General features: G+C 32.1%; 4 protein-coding genes across 5 annotated transcripts; 2 read left to right on the top strand and 2 right to left on the bottom strand.

The window, feature by feature from the left end:
* The first annotated feature begins 1,438 nt into the window (after positions 1 to 1,438).
* On the top strand, positions 1,439 to 3,406 carry LOC114407429 (transcription factor MYB36-like). 2 transcript variants are annotated; one of them, XM_028370530.1, is made up of 4 exons: positions 1,439 to 1,547; positions 1,659 to 1,816; positions 2,407 to 2,536; positions 2,650 to 3,406. In XM_028370530.1, exons 2-4 carry the CDS (start codon positions 1,681 to 1,683, stop codon positions 3,167 to 3,169), a joined length of 786 nt encoding a protein of 261 aa, XP_028226331.1. In that variant the 5' UTR covers positions 1,439 to 1,547; positions 1,659 to 1,680; the 3' UTR covers positions 3,170 to 3,406. The 2 variants fall into 2 exon arrangements, with proteins under 2 accessions (XP_028226331.1, XP_028226321.1); XM_028370520.1 differs by lacking the exon at positions 1,439 to 1,547 and having other exon boundaries at positions 1,576 to 1,816.
* A 2,205-nt stretch (positions 3,407 to 5,611) lies between these two features.
* On the bottom strand, positions 5,612 to 6,822 carry LOC114406196 (vacuolar protein sorting-associated protein 32 homolog 2-like). The gene is made up of 3 exons (XM_028368841.1): positions 6,707 to 6,822; positions 6,261 to 6,375; positions 5,612 to 5,773 (listed from the first exon to the last, which is right to left on the bottom strand). Exons 1-3 carry the CDS (start codon positions 6,820 to 6,822, stop codon positions 5,612 to 5,614), a joined length of 393 nt encoding a protein of 130 aa, XP_028224642.1.
* A 1,146-nt stretch (positions 6,823 to 7,968) lies between these two features.
* Positions 7,969 to 13,838, bottom strand: LOC114407421 (probable LRR receptor-like serine/threonine-protein kinase At4g29180). Its single transcript, XM_028370507.1, has 12 exons — positions 13,583 to 13,838; positions 12,254 to 13,291; positions 11,753 to 11,891; positions 11,555 to 11,626; positions 11,173 to 11,244; positions 11,005 to 11,085; positions 10,716 to 10,858; positions 10,367 to 10,590; positions 10,033 to 10,165; positions 9,710 to 9,772; positions 9,200 to 9,422; positions 7,969 to 8,644 (listed from the first exon to the last, which is right to left on the bottom strand). Exons 1-12 carry the CDS (start codon positions 13,665 to 13,667, stop codon positions 8,212 to 8,214), a joined length of 2,706 nt encoding a protein of 901 aa, XP_028226308.1. The 5' UTR covers positions 13,668 to 13,838; the 3' UTR covers positions 7,969 to 8,211.
* A 1,864-nt stretch (positions 13,839 to 15,702) lies between these two features.
* On the top strand, positions 15,703 to 18,968 carry LOC114407411 (meiotic nuclear division protein 1 homolog). Its single transcript, XM_028370496.1, has 10 exons — positions 15,703 to 15,864; positions 16,146 to 16,226; positions 16,355 to 16,471; positions 16,869 to 16,907; positions 17,140 to 17,247; positions 17,334 to 17,396; positions 17,488 to 17,539; positions 17,669 to 17,713; positions 18,067 to 18,146; positions 18,407 to 18,968. The coding sequence occupies exons 1-10, from the start codon at positions 15,862 to 15,864 to the stop codon at positions 18,473 to 18,475; spliced, it is 657 nt and encodes a 218-aa protein (XP_028226297.1). The 5' UTR covers positions 15,703 to 15,861; the 3' UTR covers positions 18,476 to 18,968.
* Positions 18,969 to 21,479: the final 2,511 nt, after the last annotated feature.

The following is a 21,479-nucleotide window of genomic DNA, read 5'->3' as shown; positions in this document are numbered from 1 at the left end:
CCAATAAAATGGTGCTTAACTGGCTTCAACTAAGGGTTCAGGTAAAGAAGAAAAAAAACTCTAAGGAGGCAAGTTATCTTACATATTTTGAAGAATATATATGTGTATTCTTATGTTTGTTATCAAATTTTAAAAAATTATTTCTGGGCATAAAATATTCTTACGAAAAAAAATAACTTTCATATTTCCATATTTTTATTCTTTGGGAAGAACTGAATAAGTTGATTCCCTTAAGATGAAAATAATATTATATATGTAAAATTTTCATTTTTTATTCTTTTAATTTCTGCACTCCTTTTTTTAACAAAAATAAAATAATTATTAATTAAAAATATTTTCTTAAAATATTTAAAAAGTTTTATTTCATTATTATATTTGAAGAATATTATTTTTAGAATGAAGATAGAAAAGTTGAAAATAAATTCTCCTGAGGTTCAGGGAGGAATGCAAAATTTATGATTCTACGAATGAATAAAGATGCTACAGCCTACAAATAAGGAAGCTAACTCTTAAACTCTGGCTGAATTTAAAGGACAGAAGATTATCCTAATATGTTGCAACAATTTATTCTAATTGCACAAATAAAAGAAGTACGGATTAATTACAACCATCAGTTTTGATGGGTTTTATATCTCATTGAATAATTTTTATCTCCAGATTATTTATAAAAAAATACTGATTAATTAATAATTTCTAACAAATTTTAGTCTGTCACAAGTATTAGAAACAGAGTATTAGAGAAGATAAATTATACTATGATCCGTTAATTCGCCAGGTCACATCTTTTAAGTTGTCCACGTCGTTAGTGAGAGTGTGACTATCACTCCTCTACCAATATTAAGCCATGGACACATCAATTGCATAATTTTTTATATTGTGTTGAGGCACACACTATTTGTCACATAGTGTTCGTTTTCATCAGTATACTAAACTTTTGTCTTCACTCATTATAGTTTTTACCAATTCTTGATGAATGGAGAAATAGGGTACATGCTAGTTTCTTTAACATAACATAATAATTAGTTGAGACTAGTAGATTTTTTTTTTTTTGAAGCAGACTATAGATTGTTCTTTAGCCTGAATACGAGAAATGAATTAAAATTGAACAAACACGGACTCAGTTAACATGGTATCATATATATGGCAATATATCCGGAGGAAGATGAAGCATTAATTATATGTTTATGCGCTTCTTGGCCTTAAACACCATGGGGCAGGGGTTGATACTACCTCCCTCCGTTTCTTTTTTATAAGAAACATGTTATAGGTTATTTTATAAATAGGAACTGGGGTATTAATTTGCAGGGGAATATCATTACTGTTTTTTTTTATTATTATTATTATTAATATTGCATTTGAATACCTTCATTGTTGACTGGTTCTCTCTTCAGTCTTTACCTTTTTTCCCCCTAAGAATAGCCAACTGAGTAGAAATAGTGAGCACACTGATTCAAAGTAAGGAGAGGGCAGGTATAAGATAGCTAAACTGGAAACAAAGAAAAAAAGCCTAGTCAGACAAAGTCAATCATTCAAAAGTTACAACCCATGTAATGTGTTTTTAAAACCACTTGTTTTGTGCTCACTTTTGACATCTTCTTCTCTAAGCTATAAGCCATATACACCAAATATTTTTTCACTTGCTCTCCATCTTTTTTCAGTTCATCAGTGGCCAGGTAGGCCATGGGAAGGGCTCCATGTTGTGACAAATCCAATGTGAAAAGAGGGCCTTGGTCTCCTGATGAAGATGCCACCCTCAAAAACTACCTTGAGAAACATGGCACAGGTGGTAACTGGATAGCTCTCCCCAAAAAAGCAGGTTTAATTTCTTTAATTTATTCATCACTGCCTCTGCTATCTCTTAATTAATAATTATTATTTTCGTAGCTAGGGAATAAAATAATTCCTCTTTTTGTCATCCATTTGGAGGTTTATCTTTTATATATATATATGTGCAGCGGTAAAGTTGTGCCTTGGTGACTTGTTGGTCATGGGTTCGAATCCGGAAACAGCCTCTTTGCATATGCAAGGGTAAGGCTGCGTACAATATCCCTCTCCCATACCTTCGCATAGCGAAGAGCCTCTGGGCAATGGGATACGAAGTTTTTTTTTATATAAACTTCGGCACCTTATGTTGGATATTCTACATTAGCTAATTATATATGGGTAAAATAATGTACGTTAAGTAAGAAGCACCTTAGTCTACATTGGATGATTGGAAAAATGTGAAGGGAGAAGAGAGGGGAGAGAGGTTATAGGTTCAAATTTCTCCCTATTTCTAATAAGATCAACAAATTAATATTTGTTGATAAAAAAATAAAATATGCAACTCTCTCTTCTTGAATTAGCTTTGAAATTGAGTTAGACTTCCTCAAATTGTAAGACTGTATTATTTGTGTGTATTTTTAGGCCTTAAGCGTTGTGGGAAGAGCTGTCGTCTAAGATGGCTAAACTATCTCAGGCCTCATATTAAGCTTGGAGGTTTCACTGAAGAGGAAGACAAAATTATCTGCACCCTTTATGACACCATCGGAAGCAGGCAAGTCCATTATTTTTATTTTTTTATATATGAACGTATTGAATATGTGAATATGCATTGCTTTTGCATTATTATTGCTATATATCTGAGTAATGTGATGGTTTTGCCTTCAGGTGGTCCTTTATAGCAGCTCAACTTCCCGGGAGAACAGACAATGATGTGAAAAATCACTGGAACACCAAGCTAAAGAAAAAGTTCTTGGCAGGAAACACAAGTAGTACTGCTGCCACGACAAGCAACAACAATGTCACTTTCAGCAATACTAGTTATTCTGATCAAGTTAAGACCCTTGTCTTGGATCATCAAAAACTGAACTCAGCTGATAATTGGTTTGACTACTCCTACAATGTTTTGGAATTGGAACAAACACCAATTCCAGTTCCTTTTCCAATGTCTCAGGAATTAGAGGCTTTTAATTATACTGCTGGGAGTATAAGTTGTAGTGCACCACCACCCTCTAAGGAAGTTTCAATGCTTTCCAATGCAGACAATCATACGCTATGGTTTGGTTATGACCATGCAAGTGAAGATGATCCAAATTTGCTTGAGTTTGTGCTTGATGATGATCTGCTGAATCATGGATTTGTTTCTCAAGACAAAAGCTGCAGCCAAGTTGGTCCACCATCTGGCTAATTAACCAAGATCACTCATTCTTTCTACTCGTCAAAAACTTGAAAAAACCAAGGCTACAGAAAATAAAGGTAAAATGGAATATTGATCAAGTTATTATAGTATAGTACTAGTGATGAATTATATACCTCTAAATCTAACTGGTGTTTAAATTTGTGATTAAAGTGGTTGGTTGAATGTGGAATTGTGTGAGTTTCTGAATTGTTTTCAAAGTTGAGGATTGTGATGTTATTAGAAGTATATATATTAGTCAAAAGATATACTGCATGTCTTTTCTAATGTTAGAAGAGTCTAAAAAATGGAATGCTTTTTAAGGTACATAAAATAGTGTGGGTCTGTGGGGGCCTCAAATTCAAACAATGTGATCGCACGTGGTCGACGAAACCAATTTTGTTGGCTTCTAAGTGGTCAGTGGTCACGAAACATGCGTTGGTCCTTAAGCAATTTCCAAAGCAGGAAAAAAGGGGTGTCTATCTGACAATAACAACTACAATGCATGAACATGACCATGTGTCTCTATTGCTTCAGAACTTGCGTTTGCTCCAAATTGACTGTCATTTATTTCAAGGTGAAAAAGAAAGCCAACTTTCTTTCACATAAGCTTATATATTGCTGCTTTAAATCGATTCACGGCAAAAATTGCTTGTGCATAATAAACATAAAAAGGAAATAATAACTTTTCCGTGAACCGTAACGAAAAGAGTATTTTTAAATTAGTTAAAGAAAATAAAGACAATTTTTTTTGTTTTCTTTTTTTACTTAGAGAGGAGACTAAAGACTAGTGAGAGCAAACTATGAAAATCTTTCTATTGTGAAGGAACGCATCTTTTACAAAAAATAGAACCAAGTTCCACCAAGAATAGCTAACACGAGAAGCAGCCACATGGTTGGCTAAAGAATCTGTACAAAAGTTATCTTCCCTATAAACATTAGAGGAAAGTAAAGCTATATGATTCTGTTTACAAAAAAACAAGCAGTTTTGCCACCTACGAATATTCCATGGGACAAATGATGAGTTCTTCAAAGCCTGAATCACAAGGGTGGAATCAAATTCCAACCAAATATTGTTCTAGCCTTTTTTAATAGCCAATTCCAAAGCTAAAATAACACCAAACAATTCTACGTAGAGCGGGTATTGAACTCCCAAATAAGCCAAAAAAACATCCCAAGAAAGCACCATTGTGGTTCCACCCGCTTGATGATAGAAGGCAAGAGAGGATGAATGTCAACTACAAAGGCCTTTAAAATGGTAAACTCTTCCATAGTTTAATACAAGAAAAATGTTTAGTATCTACCGGATATCTTAATTACTCCAATAATTATTTATATAAATCTTATAAAAAAAATACATCTACATTTAAAAAATGCATCTACATGTATCGATAAGTATCTTTGATTTGTCATTAGCTACTCTGCTGAAAACCTGAAACCGGCCAATCTCCTGAGTTAACAACCAAAATGACAATGGCAATGGAATAATGGGCATAGAACTAATTAAAAAAGCTATCTTTTTTTTACAAATCTAAAATCTAAACAATGCCCACCATGAGTGTTTCAAAACTTTTAGCGTCTTGATCATTGTCAACGTACATGAAACTATCTTGCGCTTTTTCCTTTAATGTAGGATAGTAAAATCCTGCAAAAAAATTCTTTGGAGAAAAAGAAATATAGTACCTTTAATCTATAGATTGTAGAAGTGAAATTCTAATTAGAAAATAATAACAAAACTACTTTCAAACTCTGCACTTGAGTTATATCCTTTCTTTTCTCTGAAATCTATTATTAGTCAGTAAAATCCTCCTAAACTCAGTCAGACTCCTTCATCAATCATACTCTCACGGGCCAACCAATTCAAATTCATTCCTCTCCGCTGCAGCATATTTGAGATAGACTTTGATTATACTGATGAGAAATATAAAACTTGACCACACAAAATACAAGATATACAAATGCATAAATATTTGTTCACCTTTTATATATACATCCTCTGGTCTTTTCAATAATTTCAGACAGAATCAAGCCGGAGAGAGGCATAATTTCTTCAGATAATAGTGGTTACAATTCTTCATTGTAGCCACTTGTCATCATGCACAAAAAATGCTTGCAAAACTCTGGCTTAACCGCAAAAGCAATGGGAACAACAGCCTAAAGTAAGATTCTCAATTTCTCATACATTTTCTCAGAAGTGATCTTAGGCAATTTATCATACAAGACAAGAAGAGAACTAAAGTGTGCAAGTTGGATATTCCACAGTGAAAACAGAACATACACATATGAAATGCAACACCATTTGGACTGAAACAAAATAGTGTATAGCGCAATCAATTACTGATTATTAGGAAACACAATCACTGAATTCTATCCACTAATAAATACAAGACAGCGTATAAATCTAACAGATAACAATACAGATGAATAATGTTACAGCTGAGAAAAGGGACCTGCTCAAATTGCCAACTCAGCCTGCAAAGCTGCCAATTCATCTTCCACAGGAACAGGGCGAGTAGGTGGTCGCCGGGCCGGGACCAGCAATGTGGCTGCAGGAGCTGTAGTTGCTGGATGAAACTCAGCAGCCTCCAGTTCTTCTAGTTCTGCTTCCAATTCATCCTGAAAGAAAAAGAAATTCAGAATGATCCACATAAATGCATGCATTCTATCGAATAACAAGGAGAAATTATGAGGTAGTCTAGGACTACCATGTATACATAGTTTCGACTAATGTCTATGTAACTGTTACAAATCCATGGATCAAAGGGATGAATATTGATACGCATATGGTAACATATTGAATTGTTCGAAAAAGATGATTATTATACCATGAGAGCTCTTATTTATAGAACATATTATCCCTAATTAACTTACTAACTGAATTATTGATCTTCTATAATCTCTAATAGAGCATACTCAAGTTTTTTAATTTATGGGAAAGAATTAATAACACACATCATATAGATATTAATGTAAATCATAATGGTCCTAGACCATCTAGTAATTTCTCTTATAACACTATATTAAAACTACAATCTAAAGATACATATATCCTGTTTGCAAGTACAATATAGCACCAATGAAATAAACATTTGAGAAAGATGACCTCATCAAAATAAGCAGCTTCACCAATTGGAGCTGACAAGGCTTCCTGAATCATTCTCATGTTCTCAATCTGTTCATTGATCTCATCCAACGTCTTGTCAACAGCATCAATTTTCCTGAAATGAAAAAAAAGTCTAGTTAAATCGTGTCTTTAGGAATTGACTAAAAAAATTAAAAGAAGTATTTATTGTAAAAATTATAAGAGAACGTAAAAAAGTCATTAAGGGGGTAATTTTAGTTTTATGTATTTCAATAAAAATCTTTTTTCTTTTTAATTCCTTAAATGGATAGGCATCTGGAAATTTCAAAGCTGCTCTATTTGGTTTGCAAATAACTTCTTCCTCTTCAGACATTGTATTTCCGCTTCATATAAGTGAAAGTTGGAGAAATGAAAATAAAAAAGGCACTCCAAAAGATATTCTCTAGAACAGTTAGCAATTAATTAACCTAGCCCTTTTGTTATTTCCCCTAGCCAATTCTTTGGATTTTCCTCTTCCCCATTTTTGTTTATCAAACACATAATCTTTTTTCTCCAGCATTTCAAGACCGTCTACATGATCCATTGAACAAAGCTTTCAAATTGAGAAATTCTTTCTCAGTCTCTAACGTCTATGTTACATGATGATGCAATATTTAAATATAAATTTGAACTAAAAAGTATTAAAATATATACAAACGAAACAATCAGATATATAAATTGGTGTTTCACTCGTTTTTTTGTATGTATAAATTTTAAAATAAAATAATATTATGTTTTAAAAAATTTGAAACTATCTTTTAAAAATTTCAAATATTAAATTTAATATTTTAAAAATTGAAATTTGGTATGATTTTTTGATATTATTATATTCAAATTTAAATTTATTAAACATTAAATACAATTTTTTTTAAAAAAATAAAGTAAATAAAATTTTGTATTAAAAAATATTTTATAAATTTAGAAATAATATTTAAGCAATAAAAATTAACTCAAGTTTAAATAATTTTTGAAATTACTTTTAGAATATAAATTTTACCTTTTTAAAATAAAATATTCGTGATTTAAATATATATATATATAATATTTTTATGAGTAAAAGAAATCCATATCTAGTTTGAAATGATACCATGCGGGTATGTACATGAACATGAGCAAGGCTAGCTAGCTGGAGGTTAGCTAACCAATCAGATTTATAGAATATTTAATTAGGGATAATGTAATTGGTTCTATTTCTGTTAGGACATGCAATGTAAACAATATAAATAGGATGAAAACTTGATCGTAAAAAAAAGTATGAAGACTTGAAACAAAAATATTAATAATACGAGCTATAATATAAAATAAGTTTTTAATTATAACAAACTAAAATCAAACTTTCAAATAAGTCAGACTAAGTTCAAAAATAAAATCTGACTTGCAATATGTGAGGTTTAGGACTTGAGTTTTTTAAATTGACTATACTTATTTAAGCAAAAGTTTTGTTTGACCTAATCTATTTTCATCATATTTATAGATTATTTACTACTAATACCCGCAAAGATTGAGGTATGAGAAAATTGAAATTATATTCTAAGTTAATTGAAAAAAATATTGATAAACATAATCAAAGAAACTAAAAATTTATTTTAATTAAATAAATAATTAAAGGAAAGTTTATTAATTAAATTAAACATAAAAGTTCATAATATCCATGTCACAAAATCAAAAATAATTTGTAATTACATGAAAATAAAAAAAATGTATTTAATTTATTCAGTTTTTTAAAAATAAGGTATCACATAATACATAATTAGATGTCCTCAAGGGCAGAGTTCTTTATGCACAGACAAGCTGAATATGACAAAATAAATGTGTTTTTTTGTACACCAAATAAGGCAAAAGAGTGGCATTTGTAGTAACCAAATTATGGTTTCAAAAATATTTTACAGTTTCAATTAAATACTTCCCAAAGGTTGAATAATGTATACTTGCACTATCTTGGAAAAGGAGAGGTGATAGATTCACTATCATAGGAAAATGCTTCAGATGAACTATAAACTTCGTCGCAGACTTGTCTTGGAGGGGCCACAAATGTTTTAGTATCACTAGGGGATTCCAATTTCAAGCAATGTTTCAGCTCTGCTATCACAATACTCATTGTAGGTCTCTGAATGGAGGTTGATGTAGAGCATGACATTGCTATTCCTAAAGCTTTCCACCCAGAACTAGCATCAAATTTTCCTTGGAGCCTTGGATCTATAATTTTACTCAAATCTCCTCTTTCAAGCTCAGGTCTTATCCACTCAAGTATGTGCATTACTCGGTTGCCTTTTAATATTGCAGGGCGACCTGTGAGTAATTCCAGTAGAACAATTCCAAAACTATAGATGTCACTTTTCTCATTCAGTCTCCCTAATTTGTAGTACCTGAACAAATGAACAATGTAGTTAGTGTACCGTAGCAAGTCCATGATAAAATAAATTTTTTTGTTATTACAAGCTTTTAATATATTAAAAGTTTTGTTCTGAATTTTTATTATTAGCTAAGTGATAACATGACACCATCTTAATGGTTCTTCTAATGTATATCAGTTGTTTGGATGGTCTCACGTGATTACTTGCCTGACATCATAGACTAAAAACAAATTTTTTAATATATTAAACAATTTTTTTTAATAGTGATTCAACCAAAATCGGATATATATTATATACGTAAAAGTTATTTAAGATTAAAATAAAAACTATATATACTTGCACATTAAGTAGTAAAAATATATGAGAGCTGCACACTAACCAATTAAATTTAATGTGAGCTGAATAAATTTAAATTTAATGTGAACCGACTAAATTCAAACACCCTAAGCATTATAGGACCGATTTTTTATTTTTTATTTTCTTGGGCAATTAATTTCAACTTTAATGTAACACTTAACTGTTTTTAGCACCTGAATAAAAATGATGAATATACGGATAAGGACTTACTCTGGATCAAGGTACCCTGTTGTGCCCATTACTGCAGATTTTTCATATGTAGCATCTTTGTGAATGACTTGAAATTGTTGATCTTGGTTATCTTTCCTAAACTCCCTGGAGAGGCCAAAATCTGCTATCTTAGCTTCAAAGTCTTGACTTAAAAGAATGTTGGCTGACTTTACATCCCTGTGTATTATTGGTGGCTTGCATCCATGGTGTAGGTAATCCAACCCTTCAAGTTCAAAACACATCACCACAAATTGCAAAAGAACATAGTGACACAAAACCACTTATGCATTTAGAGGGCAACAATTATTAGTCATGGTAACGTAGTCATAGATCATATATAGATGAAATATAAAACATGCACTTAGACTGTTTGATTAATACTAAGATATGATCTGAAGACATGATTTCATTTGGTATCAATGTGAAAATAAGTAAAAGTCTAAAGTTAAGAGCATTGATGATATAGCAGAAGGAGACTATTGGCTTCCTCGAAAATGAAGTTATACTGACCCTCTGCAGCATCGATTGCTATCTGTATTCTCCTTTCCCAACTCAAGCAATGTGAATTTCCATCTGCAACCATGAGACATCACATTGCAACATGCTCTCTTTCTTTAATTATTTGTGATGCCATAAGTATTGCAGTAAACAAACAAAGTTTAATAGCTATGCATTGTTACAGTAAATATTTTTATGCTGTCAACCAATTAGAAATCATCCTTAAAATGATTTATGAGGTAGTTGTTATTTAACAGCATAAAAAGCCTTTACTCTCTCAATGCCTTTCAATTAAAATGCTAAATATGGGGCAACCTGGGGCAGTGTAGGAGTACCTGAGAGCAAGAGAAAATCTTTCAGGCTGCCATTGGCCATGTACTCGTAAATGAGTGCCATCTTGTTATCATCATCACAGTAGCCAACGAAGGATACCAAATTTTTGTGATGAACTGTCATCAAAAGCTCAGCCTGCAAACCATGTACACATGTATGAGCGCCATCTTGTTATCATAATCAAAATAACCAATGAAGGATACCGCATTTTTGTGATGAAGTGCCATGAAAAGGTTGGCCATGATTATTTTCTTTTGATGGATCTGATGTTGAATAACATTTTCCTTGAATCTAAGTAGTAGAAACCAGTGGTAGAATGTGGTACTAATTAATTACCTCAGTCCGAAATTCCTTTGGCCCTTGAGATGATGATGGAGAAAGCATCTTGACTGCAACTTGTTTGCCATCTTTCATCTCCCCACAGTACACAGTTCCAAATCCTCCCTTACCAATTGCCATTTCAAAGTTGTTGGTGATGTCCAACACCTCTGAATATGTGTATTGCCAGTTCTTCGTTGTTACGGTTTTTCCTCCTTTGTTGAGCATACTAATCTCCTCGTCTTTGTTCAAAAGGAAAAGTAAATCAAAGTATGGTTAATATTTTGTTTCCTATATATTTCATGTTTGTTCTTCAGGTTTTGAGAATCAAATGGAAGTAGTTACATATCAACAAAACAAGAAGTACCTGATCGTTCATTTCTTCTAAGTTTCCAAAAGAGAGTGAAAGCAATCAATATAACTAAAACTGATACTGATACCACTACGGGAATAACAATTTTCTTGGTTTTATTGTTCCCTCCTGTGTCCCCGAGATTTTGATCATCCACCCTGAAAATGATAAGAACATGACAGTTAGGTCGTAATGACACATAAAGATGTTTGATGGCACCTCTATAAATATCTAGATGCTTCATAGTTCAGACTTCCACCTTTGCTTGAAATAAACATTTCTAGGTCTATTATATCAGGGATACCTCAATGTGAGTAATCCAGCCCTTGATCTTTCTAAAAGAATGGTAGGAACAGATCCTGAAAATTGATTGCCCTTTAAATCCCTACAAAAATTTGTTTTTTCTTGCATCAGCCATTACCAATTTACCACTGTACGTGTCAGGCCATACAACCATCATCAAAACACTTACAAATATTTAAGGGATATCAATTCTTCCAAAAACTGAGGCATTGCTCCAGTTAAGCTATTGTTATGTAAGTCCCTGAATAGATAAAAAAAATGTAGGTACTTTGAGATTAAATATATGAAGAAAACAGTCTTCTTTAGCATAGTAAAATTTTGTACAGGTTAAGAGCATAAGGCTTATATTATTCATACAATAATTTTCTACAATATTATTCTTTTTATCTCTCTTCATCACATTGTGGCCATCTTATTACATACTTCTCTGTCTTCTCTTCCTATCTCACTCTTTATTGTACAAATTTTAGTATAAAGAGATTTTGTGAATACAATTTCTCAAAGCAATAATGATAACAAAGTACTCAGAATTTTCTATCATGTGTACTTACAAAGATTCCAACGAGGAGAGATTGGAAATGGCAGAAGTTATTATTCCACTCAAACTGCTTGAGCTCATATTCCTATAACAAAAGAAAATGCATACTTCTAAACTTGAATATCAGGATATAAAGCTAAAGTCAAAACTGATTTATTCAATTAGGACTTTAAGAATGGGAGAAGGAAAAAGATACGAAGAGATTACTCACAGAGATATAATTCGGGGAGGAAGTGAGGTGCTATAGTTGCATTTTAAACCTTCCCAAGAGTAGTTCTTTGGCTCACATGGATCACCCACCCAATTTCTTTGAATTCTATAGTTTTCCTTTATGGACAGAATAGCATCAACTGTGTTTACACATAATTGAATCAACTTAAAGCATAGTCATTCAAACTATAAAGCATAATCGTTTGGTACGGTTGCTCCAGATTTTGTTCTTATTCAAGTAGAGGGGCTAAGCAGTAACGCATTGGTTTTGCACATGAAATTTTAGTAAAGAAAGAAGAAAACTTAGAAACAGTTGTTTAGGTTGTGTTTGTGTTGTTCTCCAATCAGAATTTTTTTTCACCTTGATATCCTCATAATTCTTTAATGCAAACTTTTATTAAGAAAATTGTCGAGGTAAGACTCTAATTTTGATTAGAGAACAATACAAACAGCACCAAAGGAACAATATCTAAGTTTTTTCCTCAACGAAAACATATCATACCATCTTCTTCAAATGTTGCAAGGGCATCTAGCTGTCTTGCTACATAAATCTCAACCGCATTAAGAATGGGTGGAAGAGTTGAATCTTTTGTTTTGTGGATAGAAATCTTATGTTCATTTGCTACCAAGGATTTTGAATTAGAAAGAGTGGTTGCAAACAAGTGGCGCGGTATTAGGGAATCATCAAACAATGGAGATCCATTCCAAGATATATTGAATTTCCTCAGTTGGGTTTTCTCAAGCTGTTCCACTTCAGCAAAGTACAAGTAGACATAAAATTTCCAACTCGGATCATCAGGGGTCCAAGAAAATTCCAAAGTATCACTGCCATTCCTTGGTCTAGCAGCAGTTCTAATGACTTTAAATGGGGGTCTATAGCCATCATCATTGACATTTATTGGGGTGGAAGTGTTGACAGATTCCCAGGATGAGGAATTGAAGGGGGACCAGATTCTATCATAAATATCATCCTCATATCTACCACTTCCATTGGTAGACCCAATGTCCCATCGTTTGAAAAGTGACAGTGAAGCAGATTCTCCAAACTCAGTGTCATAAATAGAACTATTAAGTGGTCTAAGTTCCAAGCCTGAGATAAAAGGAGTTCCTGCTCCCTTGTTCACAAGGCAAACATGTGTGGCACCTGATTGTGCCACACTGATTATTTCCATAGTAACTTCTTCTGAGGCATTTCTAAATTTGACTGTTGACCAAAAATTGACATCAACATAGAGATCAAACTCTGGTGGCTTGTTTTCTCCATCATAGTTTCCATACAAGAAGGAAGCCCTTATCAAATGTAACTCGCCTCTTTTTCCAGCTACTAACCTATAACAGTTCCTTTCTCCCAGAGGAAAGCTTCTGAGATCTGAGAGTAGAAGTGGCAGATTAGGATTCTTAGGGTATGCATACTCGGAGGAAATGTTCTTATTAACCCCAGTTTGTATATAGGCTCCATCAGTGGTGTACCTTATGTTAGTTATTTCATCTGTGTACTCATTATTGGTTGGAGTACCCCCGCAATCAATGCTTATGAAGCCTGAACAGAAAGACAAAGCAGATTAAGGAATACAAAATTCAAAATTCGTTAAAATGATCAAAACCCGAAACTAAAATAAAGTATTGAGAGGTGAAGATAAGACATGGGTGGCTTGTAATTCACACTATTCCATGATTGATGATAAACAAGAACAAAGACTATTGAGTTTTGAGTTGAGAAGCTCATTAAGGCTATGCAGGGGAAAATATTCCATGACATGAATTAATAAGGTTGCCGAAAAAGTAATATGAAAACTCATGCATTCCAAGGGTGCTGGTGGTAAATGCTAACCTATTTGTTGCTGTGCATGAACTAAAGCTACGAGGACAAGGTCACAAAGTGTCAGCAACAGTATGCACCCGATCGAACTTGGCATCGCTGGATGTCAGACTCAGAGAAGCTCCTCTTAAATCTTATCCTATGATGTTTTCATATTGGTCGCTATGCATATTGTCCAAGACACGTTCATGGGTCAGCTGTCAACTTGGACACGCGTTTGCTGGTTTTGAACAATACTAATGAAAATGAATGAGGAGTTAATTACATGTGATGAAGAACTGCTAGTATTACATATAAATAAATAACTGGTCCAAGTAGAAGCCAAGTTAATTTCGTCATCTTTTCATTAGGGTGGAGATATTTTCTTTTTTAAAAAAAGGATTAGGTAAAGACTGGGGTGAGAATACTGAATTTTGTCACCATTGACGCCCATTTTTCTTGTAATTATATTCGGGTATGATTTAGCCAATATCATTTTATTTTTATTTTTAGTTATTTTGGGTTCTGTTACATGAGGCAGAAGCAGAAGGGTGCATGGCCACCTCCTCGACTTGTCATTTCAATAAAATGACGCGATTTCATAAGCATAGAAATTATTGTGTTTAAACCAAATTTATTTGCTTTTTAAAAAACCGTATGTAATAGTCATGTGACGTAAATTAAGTGGCTAATAAAATAATACTGGGCAATAAAAACTAAAATAATATACATTTATAAATATAAAATATTACTAGTAGCCATGCTTTGACTTTTTAGGGGAAGGAAAAATATCAATATATTTTGAAATTGTACATCCACGTGAATATGCTATTAATATATATATATATATATATATATATATATATATATATATATTAAGATATTATATTAATAAATTGAATTAATTCAATTTTATCCCATGTATTATCAAATTTAAATTCAAATAAATCATTCTATTAGAATTAATTTTGAATCTAATCTAAATTGCTCCCTCAAACACCCTTCTACCATTTTTCTTTTTGCATATACCCTTCTACCATATATTTAGACTATTTAAATCCATAATAAAATAATAATTTTATTTCTGATTATTGACACTTTTTCTATGTCTCTGCTAAATTAAAAAATTGTGTTTGATTATTGATAATTTTTTCATTCGTTATTAATTTTTTTAAAGATATTAGTAACAAAGGAAAAAAAATAGAAAGTAAATACAAAATTCATTAGTTTATCATGAACTTAAAAAATATCAAAGACAAAAACAAAAAAAAAATATCAAGGAGAAAAATGAAGAAAAAATTTAATAGAGTAAACACAAAATTGAAATATTTATCAGAGATCACAAATATATTTTAACCAATAAATTTTAACTAATTCAATCATATTTAATGTTATTTAAAAAAAATTACCACAAAGTTAATTTAAATATGAGTATCATTTCTGATAAATATGATTAAAAATATTTTAGGAAATATAGTTCTTTCTTCATATAAATTGAAGAAAATTAAATGAATTTAATTAAAGTCCTTAATCAATGTGAAATTATGTATTTTTTTTTTTTACTTATATTCTGGATGAAGTAAAATATAAATGTTATTTGTGATTTGTTGAAGTGTTTTTTTTAATGGGCTAAAGTGTAGTGTTCTCCTAATGATCAAATACAATTGTTTTAATTAGGATTAACATGAAAAAATAATTAATGAGAAGTTAAACTTTATAAAACATCAGTAATTTCATAGCAAATAAAAAGCTTCCTTAATTTAAGATATCCATAATTACAATTTTTAAAAGGTTTAAATATATTTTTTGGGTTTGTAAATTCATATTTTTTCCAATTTTGGTTCAACATATTTTTTATTTTATTTTTAATCATGTAAGTTTAAGTTTTTTTAATTTTGATCCTGTAACTTTATATATTTTTTTTTAATTTTGATTCCTATAAACACCAACTTATGAATATTATAAATGAAAAAATTAGAATCTTAAAAAAATTAAAATTAAAAAACATAAGTTTACCAAGAATAAAAATTAACAAGACAAAAATTTAAAAATGAACTTATAAGAATCAAAATAAAAAGGCGATAACTTAGAAAAAAAAAACATATGTATATTTAAGCCATTTCAAAATGATCATAATTATCAAGTGTAGTTATTGTACGTTTAAAACGGAGAAACGATGTCCGCGCGTATATATATTGGCCATTGGGGTAATTTTGAGCATCAACTGCAAAATTGACTAAACCGTTTTCCCGCCAAATAGCGATTTTGGAATCTTCCGCGTCACTCCGTCGCCGCCGCCGAAAGCCACCGCAATGGTAACCACCCTCCCTCTTTTTGCCAGAATTCATTCTGTTATTTCGATCACTTCTCAACGGCTTCTTTGCCCGATTTAATTTTGTTGTTTAATCTTCTCTTCATCGTAAATTTGTTGCTAGGTTCAATTAGCTGCGCTGAATTTTCGTATGTTGAATTATGTAATGTAACAACAAAAATTAACTCAAAAACATAAACCAAAAATGTTTAGGAGCTCTGCTCCCTCCGTGTTTGTGAAATTGTCCAGAATTGCAATTTGGCTGATGTGCTTTGTTTGGTGCAGTCAAAGAAAAGGGGCCTCTCATTGGAAGAGAAGCGCGAGAAGATGCTTCAAATCTTTTACGAGTCGCAAGACTTCTACCTGGTAATCACCATTACTATTTCGTTATTACATAGAAGATGATGTTTTCTTTTCCTTCTTTTTTATGTAATTTATTGAGTGATTTATGTGCTTTTTGTTTTTGGTTTTTTTTTTTTTGGGGTTTTTTGTAGCTTAAGGAGCTCGAGAAGATGGGTCCCAGGAAGGGTGTCATTTCTCAGTCTGTGAAAGATGTGGTCCAAAGTTTAGTGGATGATGACCTTGTTTCCAAAGATAAAATAGGAACTTCTGTAAGTTAACATCTAAACCAATGATGCTCCTTCCCTATTCTGCTGTTAGTATGAGAAAATTATCAAAGATATGTAGTGGAGATTTTTCTTCCTCTAATTTATTAGAGAAAATTACACTGTCACTCTTTGAGATTTCTTGAAATTGCACACAAATCCTTGCTTTTTTAAGGTTTATAGCAACTTTCCTAATAAGGTACACAGTGTTATGTGTTACTTGAACAACAGGAGTGACAGTGCGATGTACAGACGTGCCACGACTGTTAGTGTAATGTATAGTTATGTCAATATAATGTATTTCAAGTAATTAAGGGAAGTTAGTGCAGGGAAAAAAAAAGAGGGGTATCAAGAGGAGTTGATGAAACTTCAACATACTCAATTTCTTAATTTTTCCTCTCAGGTGTACTTTTGGAGTCTACCTAGCTGTGCTGGTAATCAGGTGAAGTTCTATTGATGAAGATACATTGTGATGTAATATCATCTTTATGTTGATAAATTGGTCACCGCCTGTAAAGGATAACACTAATAACAGAAATATAGCTGCACACGAAAATTGGCTGTTGAGCTAGTTATATTTCTATTATTTGTGGTATCAGCTATCATTTACACTATCCTTACCCTCTATAGTATCTTGATGTAAACTAATTATGATGTTATAAATCCATGCACAGCTTAGGAATGTGTCCCGCAAACTTGATTCTGATCTAGAAAGCAGTAAGAAGCGGCATGCCCAACTTGTTGATCAATGTGAGGAGCTAAAGAAGGGGCGAGAGGAATCTGTAAGTTTGCTAGATTCCAATTCGCTCTACTTGTGTATCAATAAGATGCATGGTTATCATTTATCCTAATATTGCATTTTCATTAGGATGAAAGAGTGGAGGCCATTGCAGATCTAAAAGCCATTGAGCAAAAGCATAATGAATTGAAGGTTGGCTTTCAGATTATTTGTTAGTAATGCATCAAGTATGATCAATATTATGGCAATTCTGTAATAGTTTAATAACATTTGACATTTTCAGGATGAGTTGGCAAAGTATAAAGATAATGATCCGGCTGCCTTTGAAGCAATGAGTTAAGAAATGCTTTTTTTATTTATTTATTTTTATCTGTACATTACTTTGACGTTTTGGAAGGTTAATCTTAAAAACATATTACAGTTTCGGAGTTGGGACACTGATGTTTTGGTATTAACTTTGGCAGAGGAAGCAATTGCAGTTGCCCATGCATCGACAAACAGATGGACAGGTTCTACCTTCTATGCTTTCTTTCCCCCTTTTTTCCCCCGAATGGAGTTTTATCTAAGAGGGTAGAAATGGAGTATCTCATATTGTGAAATCTTATTTCACTCTGATATTGATGCATGTTGAAGTTTTTGGTATTTAGGTAGGGAAGGAGGGAACAAACATGTTATTAATTTGTGAGACTTAAGATGCAAGAGGTTATACTTATTTATAATCCTAAGGTTCTACAACAGTAACTACAGGAAATAGAGATAGACAAATAATTACAAATAATGGTACTGATAACTCTAAATATTTGACAGCATTAATTATGCTAAGTGTACATATAATCTCTATTTGTCACCAAAAAATGTGCAGACAACATTTTCACCCTGAGGCAATGGTGTTCGAACAATTTCCCACAGGCTAAGGAACAACTTGAAAACTTGTACAAGGAGGTCAGTCATTTCAGTTTAATGCCTCAATCTCCAAAGCACTATGTGAAATACTTGGCAGCTATTGTCAAGGCTCCTTTTTGCTGTGAAATAGTTACATGAATGATGGAATGATATAACTTAGTAACATTAGCAAGCTCGCCACTTTAAACATTCTTTTCTGCATCTTCTCAGTTAAAACATTGCCTTAATTTATGTCATTAAATTTGTCTATCCCCATCTCTTTGTTTCTTATATGTCTTGCACCTTTTGTCTCCATACAGGTTGGTATAACAGATGATTTTGACTATTTGGAGTTAGCACCTGTCCCACTCAAAACAGTTGCTGATTAATTACTTGGCCTATCTGAAGGCCTATTCCTACTGCTGGCTGTCGTGCTTCTCTCTGACAATTAAAATGCAAAGTTGAGCATTGTCAATGACATCTTCAGAAATGGCTTGTTATTTTCTTTTCTTCTCTCTTGCTGTATTGATTATGAGTAGTACCCCTTGAAGCGACCAAACAAAATGTCTACTAATTAAGAGGGTTGGGTTTTGTTCTTAAATGTAAATTTCCAATTGAATTTTATGATTTCTTTGTTTGAAACTAAAATTGATCCTTCGGGTGCATTACAAGTCAAAATCAAATTTTGTGTCTATTTCTTCCCAGATGAATATGTGGATTCGACGAGTCTCTGTTGTGAGAGATTTCAGATTTCAGGTTTGGAGTGGCAAGACAACATCCTCTCTTCTTCAGATCTCAGGTTTTCAGCTTCGTTTTCCGTCCTGTGTTGTGGATGTCAGCATTATTATATGAATGTGATTGATTCTTGAGTGCTTGCTGACATTGTTTAACAAATTTGACCGCAAATTTTTTAAATTTAATATTTTTTATAGGCTAAATTTTTTATTAAATGAAATATCAAATGCATTACTTATAATTATTACATGTAGTATTTGAAAAGAAATTGTATTGTTATCATCAAAATCACGTAAGTTAACATATTATGTTAAATATGATTTAAAAATTAAAATATTATAAACAAGCATCACACTTGCAAAGTTAAAAAAAATTCTAAAACTGAACTATTGTTGTGTAGTTTGACAATTCTAATGTTCTCAACAAATCAAATGAATAGTTTAAACTTCAACTAAATCTAAAATAGTTTAAAATTAATAAAAAAATAGAATAAATGTTCTACAACATGCTTTGTTGCAAAAATTTGAAGAATATTGATTTTTTAAAATTTTAAAATATATATTATATATGTTATATATAAAAATAAATAATAATAATAATAATAATTTAATACAAATTAAAAGATCAATGGATTTAAATATTAAAATTTGTGACCCAATTTAAAACTCAACGGATTTGAATAGGTTGGTTGGGATTGATCCAAGTATAAAAAATATCAAATTAAGATTGTTTGGATTGATCTGAATCGATTCGAATTCACTCCTAGATAGAGACATTAGAATGAAAAGTAAAAATTTTGAACAAGTTAAAATTAAGATTTAAAATTAAGATCTTGTTTGACATTCTTAAGACATTACTTAACAAATTAAAACTAACAGATATATTATAGGAGAGCATACAAAAGTCATGAGTATTGTAATTTTATCATCTTAATAAAAAAAATTCATTTTAATTCCTTAATCAATCTTTTACATTGAGAAGAGACTTTAATTGTCTGTGTAATGCTCCTGATTTTCATTCATTAGTTGTGAAATAAAATGACATTTGCTTTGTTCACTGATTAGTTTTTTCCGACTTGGCCACTTGGAAGTTGTTTTGTTTAACTAACACCGAAATTTTAGTCGCTTCCGATTGTTTGATCCTCAGTTTTTCCTTATTGCCTTGGCATTTCTGTTGCTCTGGTTCCCAGAAAGAACTTTCAATATAAAATGCCAATTGCACCCACCTAAGCAGATAGATACACTCCATCTTCGCTGCTAAGTGCCAAGGGAAGTACATACATATAATTCTCTATCTTCTCTCTCTTTATCTCTTTAGGACACAAGTGTCCATTAATTATTTTCCTATCGTTTAACTGGGTCAATTTCGGTCCAGATATTATGATGATTTTAAAATCAGAAGAATTTAGGCTTAAGAAAAAAGAAAAAACAAATTTATGAAGAAAAAAATATTTGTTATCAAATCAATTCGTCTGTCTAGAAAAAATAATAAATAACTTTTTATGTACCAAAACATGGGTCTTTTATTAATTCAAAAGAATAAACTTAAAATCTATCACAAATATCCAAAAAAAATTCATGTTAATAAGAAATTTTTTAATGAATACATTACAAGAACAAAAGCAATAGCATAGCAGCTCCTGGTGCATCTTCCTTGGTTAGCTAGGGGAACGAGTGCTATGTGTAAAATACATCATTGGAGGTTAATTTCATGATCGTCCTCCCAAATTTATTGGGATATCTCAAAATTCTATTGGATAGTCAAAGATTTTAATTGAAATTTATTATCATTTTTTTTATGTATGTGTATCTCTAAGCCGATGGTCAAAAGATTAATTTGTCGAAGTAATGAAATTCATCTTAGGTAATAACCTCTCCCAATAAATATTTTTATATATATATAAATTAAAAATCACAGCCACGAACACATTCTTAACAACAAAAACACTACGTTGGTTGAGGCTTATTATTGTTGAAGGTGTGTCTGCAGAGCTTGTTATTGATTGTTGGGATTATCGACTTAAAGTGATGATATCATTGTGTGCATTTAGTTGTATCTGTGGCCCCACCGCATGAAGACCAAGTCAATGGTAGCCGTCCAAGGTAACGGTTATCTTAGGACTTGGGAGTTTGAAAAAACAACTTAACTTGTTAAGCTTTGGAATTTAAAACTCACATTGAAACGGAATACAGTTGTACATATTCGACAAATTAATCAATCATGTGGCAGACTGGCAATCATTCATTGGTTGGACTTTACCCAATTCCCTACTCCACAGCTAGACTCTATAACGTGCAGCCAATTCTGGCCCTACACGTGGCAAACATCAACGGCTAGTAGGCCTTGTTCTCTTGACATATATTGCTAGCCAGAGTGTCTTCAGCTTTGCCAAGATTCTCTTAACCAAAGCAATCTTCAGTTTTTTTTTTCTCTCTCTCACTCCCTTCTCTCCTCCTTATAAACCAATCAACCTTAGCCTCAGCCACATCCAAAATTCAGAGTGTGGTTGTAAAGTTGCAATGGAAGTGTTGAGAGTTCAGGTTTTTGTTATGTCCATTGTGGCTCTTGCTTTGGCTTATGTGGCACCTTCCATCAATGCTCAGGTCCTTCCTCCTGCCCCTGCCCCTGCACCCACAAGTGATGGTATGCTATGTTATC

The sequence above is a fragment of the Glycine soja genome, chromosome 1 (genome assembly GCF_004193775.1).
Source record: "Glycine soja cultivar W05 chromosome 1, ASM419377v2, whole genome shotgun sequence".
NCBI classification, from domain to species: domain Eukaryota; kingdom Viridiplantae; phylum Streptophyta; class Magnoliopsida; order Fabales; family Fabaceae; genus Glycine; species Glycine soja.
This window is presented reverse-complemented; position numbering and strand designations above follow the sequence as displayed.

Excerpts from the sequence above, each read along its gene's own strand:
- LOC114407429 (XM_028370530.1), top strand. The coding sequence starts at position 1,681 with ATGGGAAGGGCTCCATGTTGTGACAAATCCAATGTGAAAAGAGGGCCT. Across the intron at positions 1,817-2,406 it reads AGCTCTCCCCAAAAAAGCAG|GCCTTAAGCGTTGTGGGAAG; the intron begins GTTTAATTTCTT and ends GTGTATTTTTAG. Across the intron at positions 2,537-2,649 it reads TATGACACCATCGGAAGCAG|GTGGTCCTTTATAGCAGCTC; the intron begins GCAAGTCCATTA and ends TTTTGCCTTCAG.
- LOC114406196 (XM_028368841.1), bottom strand. The coding sequence starts at position 6,822 with ATGGATCATGTAGACGGTCTTGAAATGCTGGAGAAAAAAGATTATGTG. Across the intron at positions 6,376-6,706 it reads GGAAATAACAAAAGGGCTAG|GAAAATTGATGCTGTTGACA; the intron begins GTTAATTAATTG and ends TTTTCATTTCAG. Across the intron at positions 5,774-6,260 it reads AAGCTGCTTATTTTGATGAG|GATGAATTGGAAGCAGAACT; the intron begins GTCATCTTTCTC and ends TTTTTCTTTCAG.
- LOC114407421 (XM_028370507.1), bottom strand. The coding sequence starts at position 13,667 with ATGCCAAGTTCGATCGGGTGCATACTGTTGCTGACACTTTGTGACCTT. Across the intron at positions 13,292-13,582 it reads TCATGCACAGCAACAAATAG|GCTTCATAAGCATTGATTGC; the intron begins GTTAGCATTTAC and ends CTTTCTGTTCAG. Across the intron at positions 10,166-10,366 it reads CAAAGGAATTTCGGACTGAG|GCTGAGCTTTTGATGACAGT; the intron begins GTAATTAATTAG and ends CATGGTTTGCAG.
- LOC114407411 (XM_028370496.1), top strand. Across the intron at positions 16,908-17,139 it reads CTAGCTGTGCTGGTAATCAG|CTTAGGAATGTGTCCCGCAA; the intron begins GTGAAGTTCTAT and ends ATCCATGCACAG. Across the intron at positions 18,147-18,406 it reads TTGAAAACTTGTACAAGGAG|GTTGGTATAACAGATGATTT; the intron begins GTCAGTCATTTC and ends GTCTCCATACAG.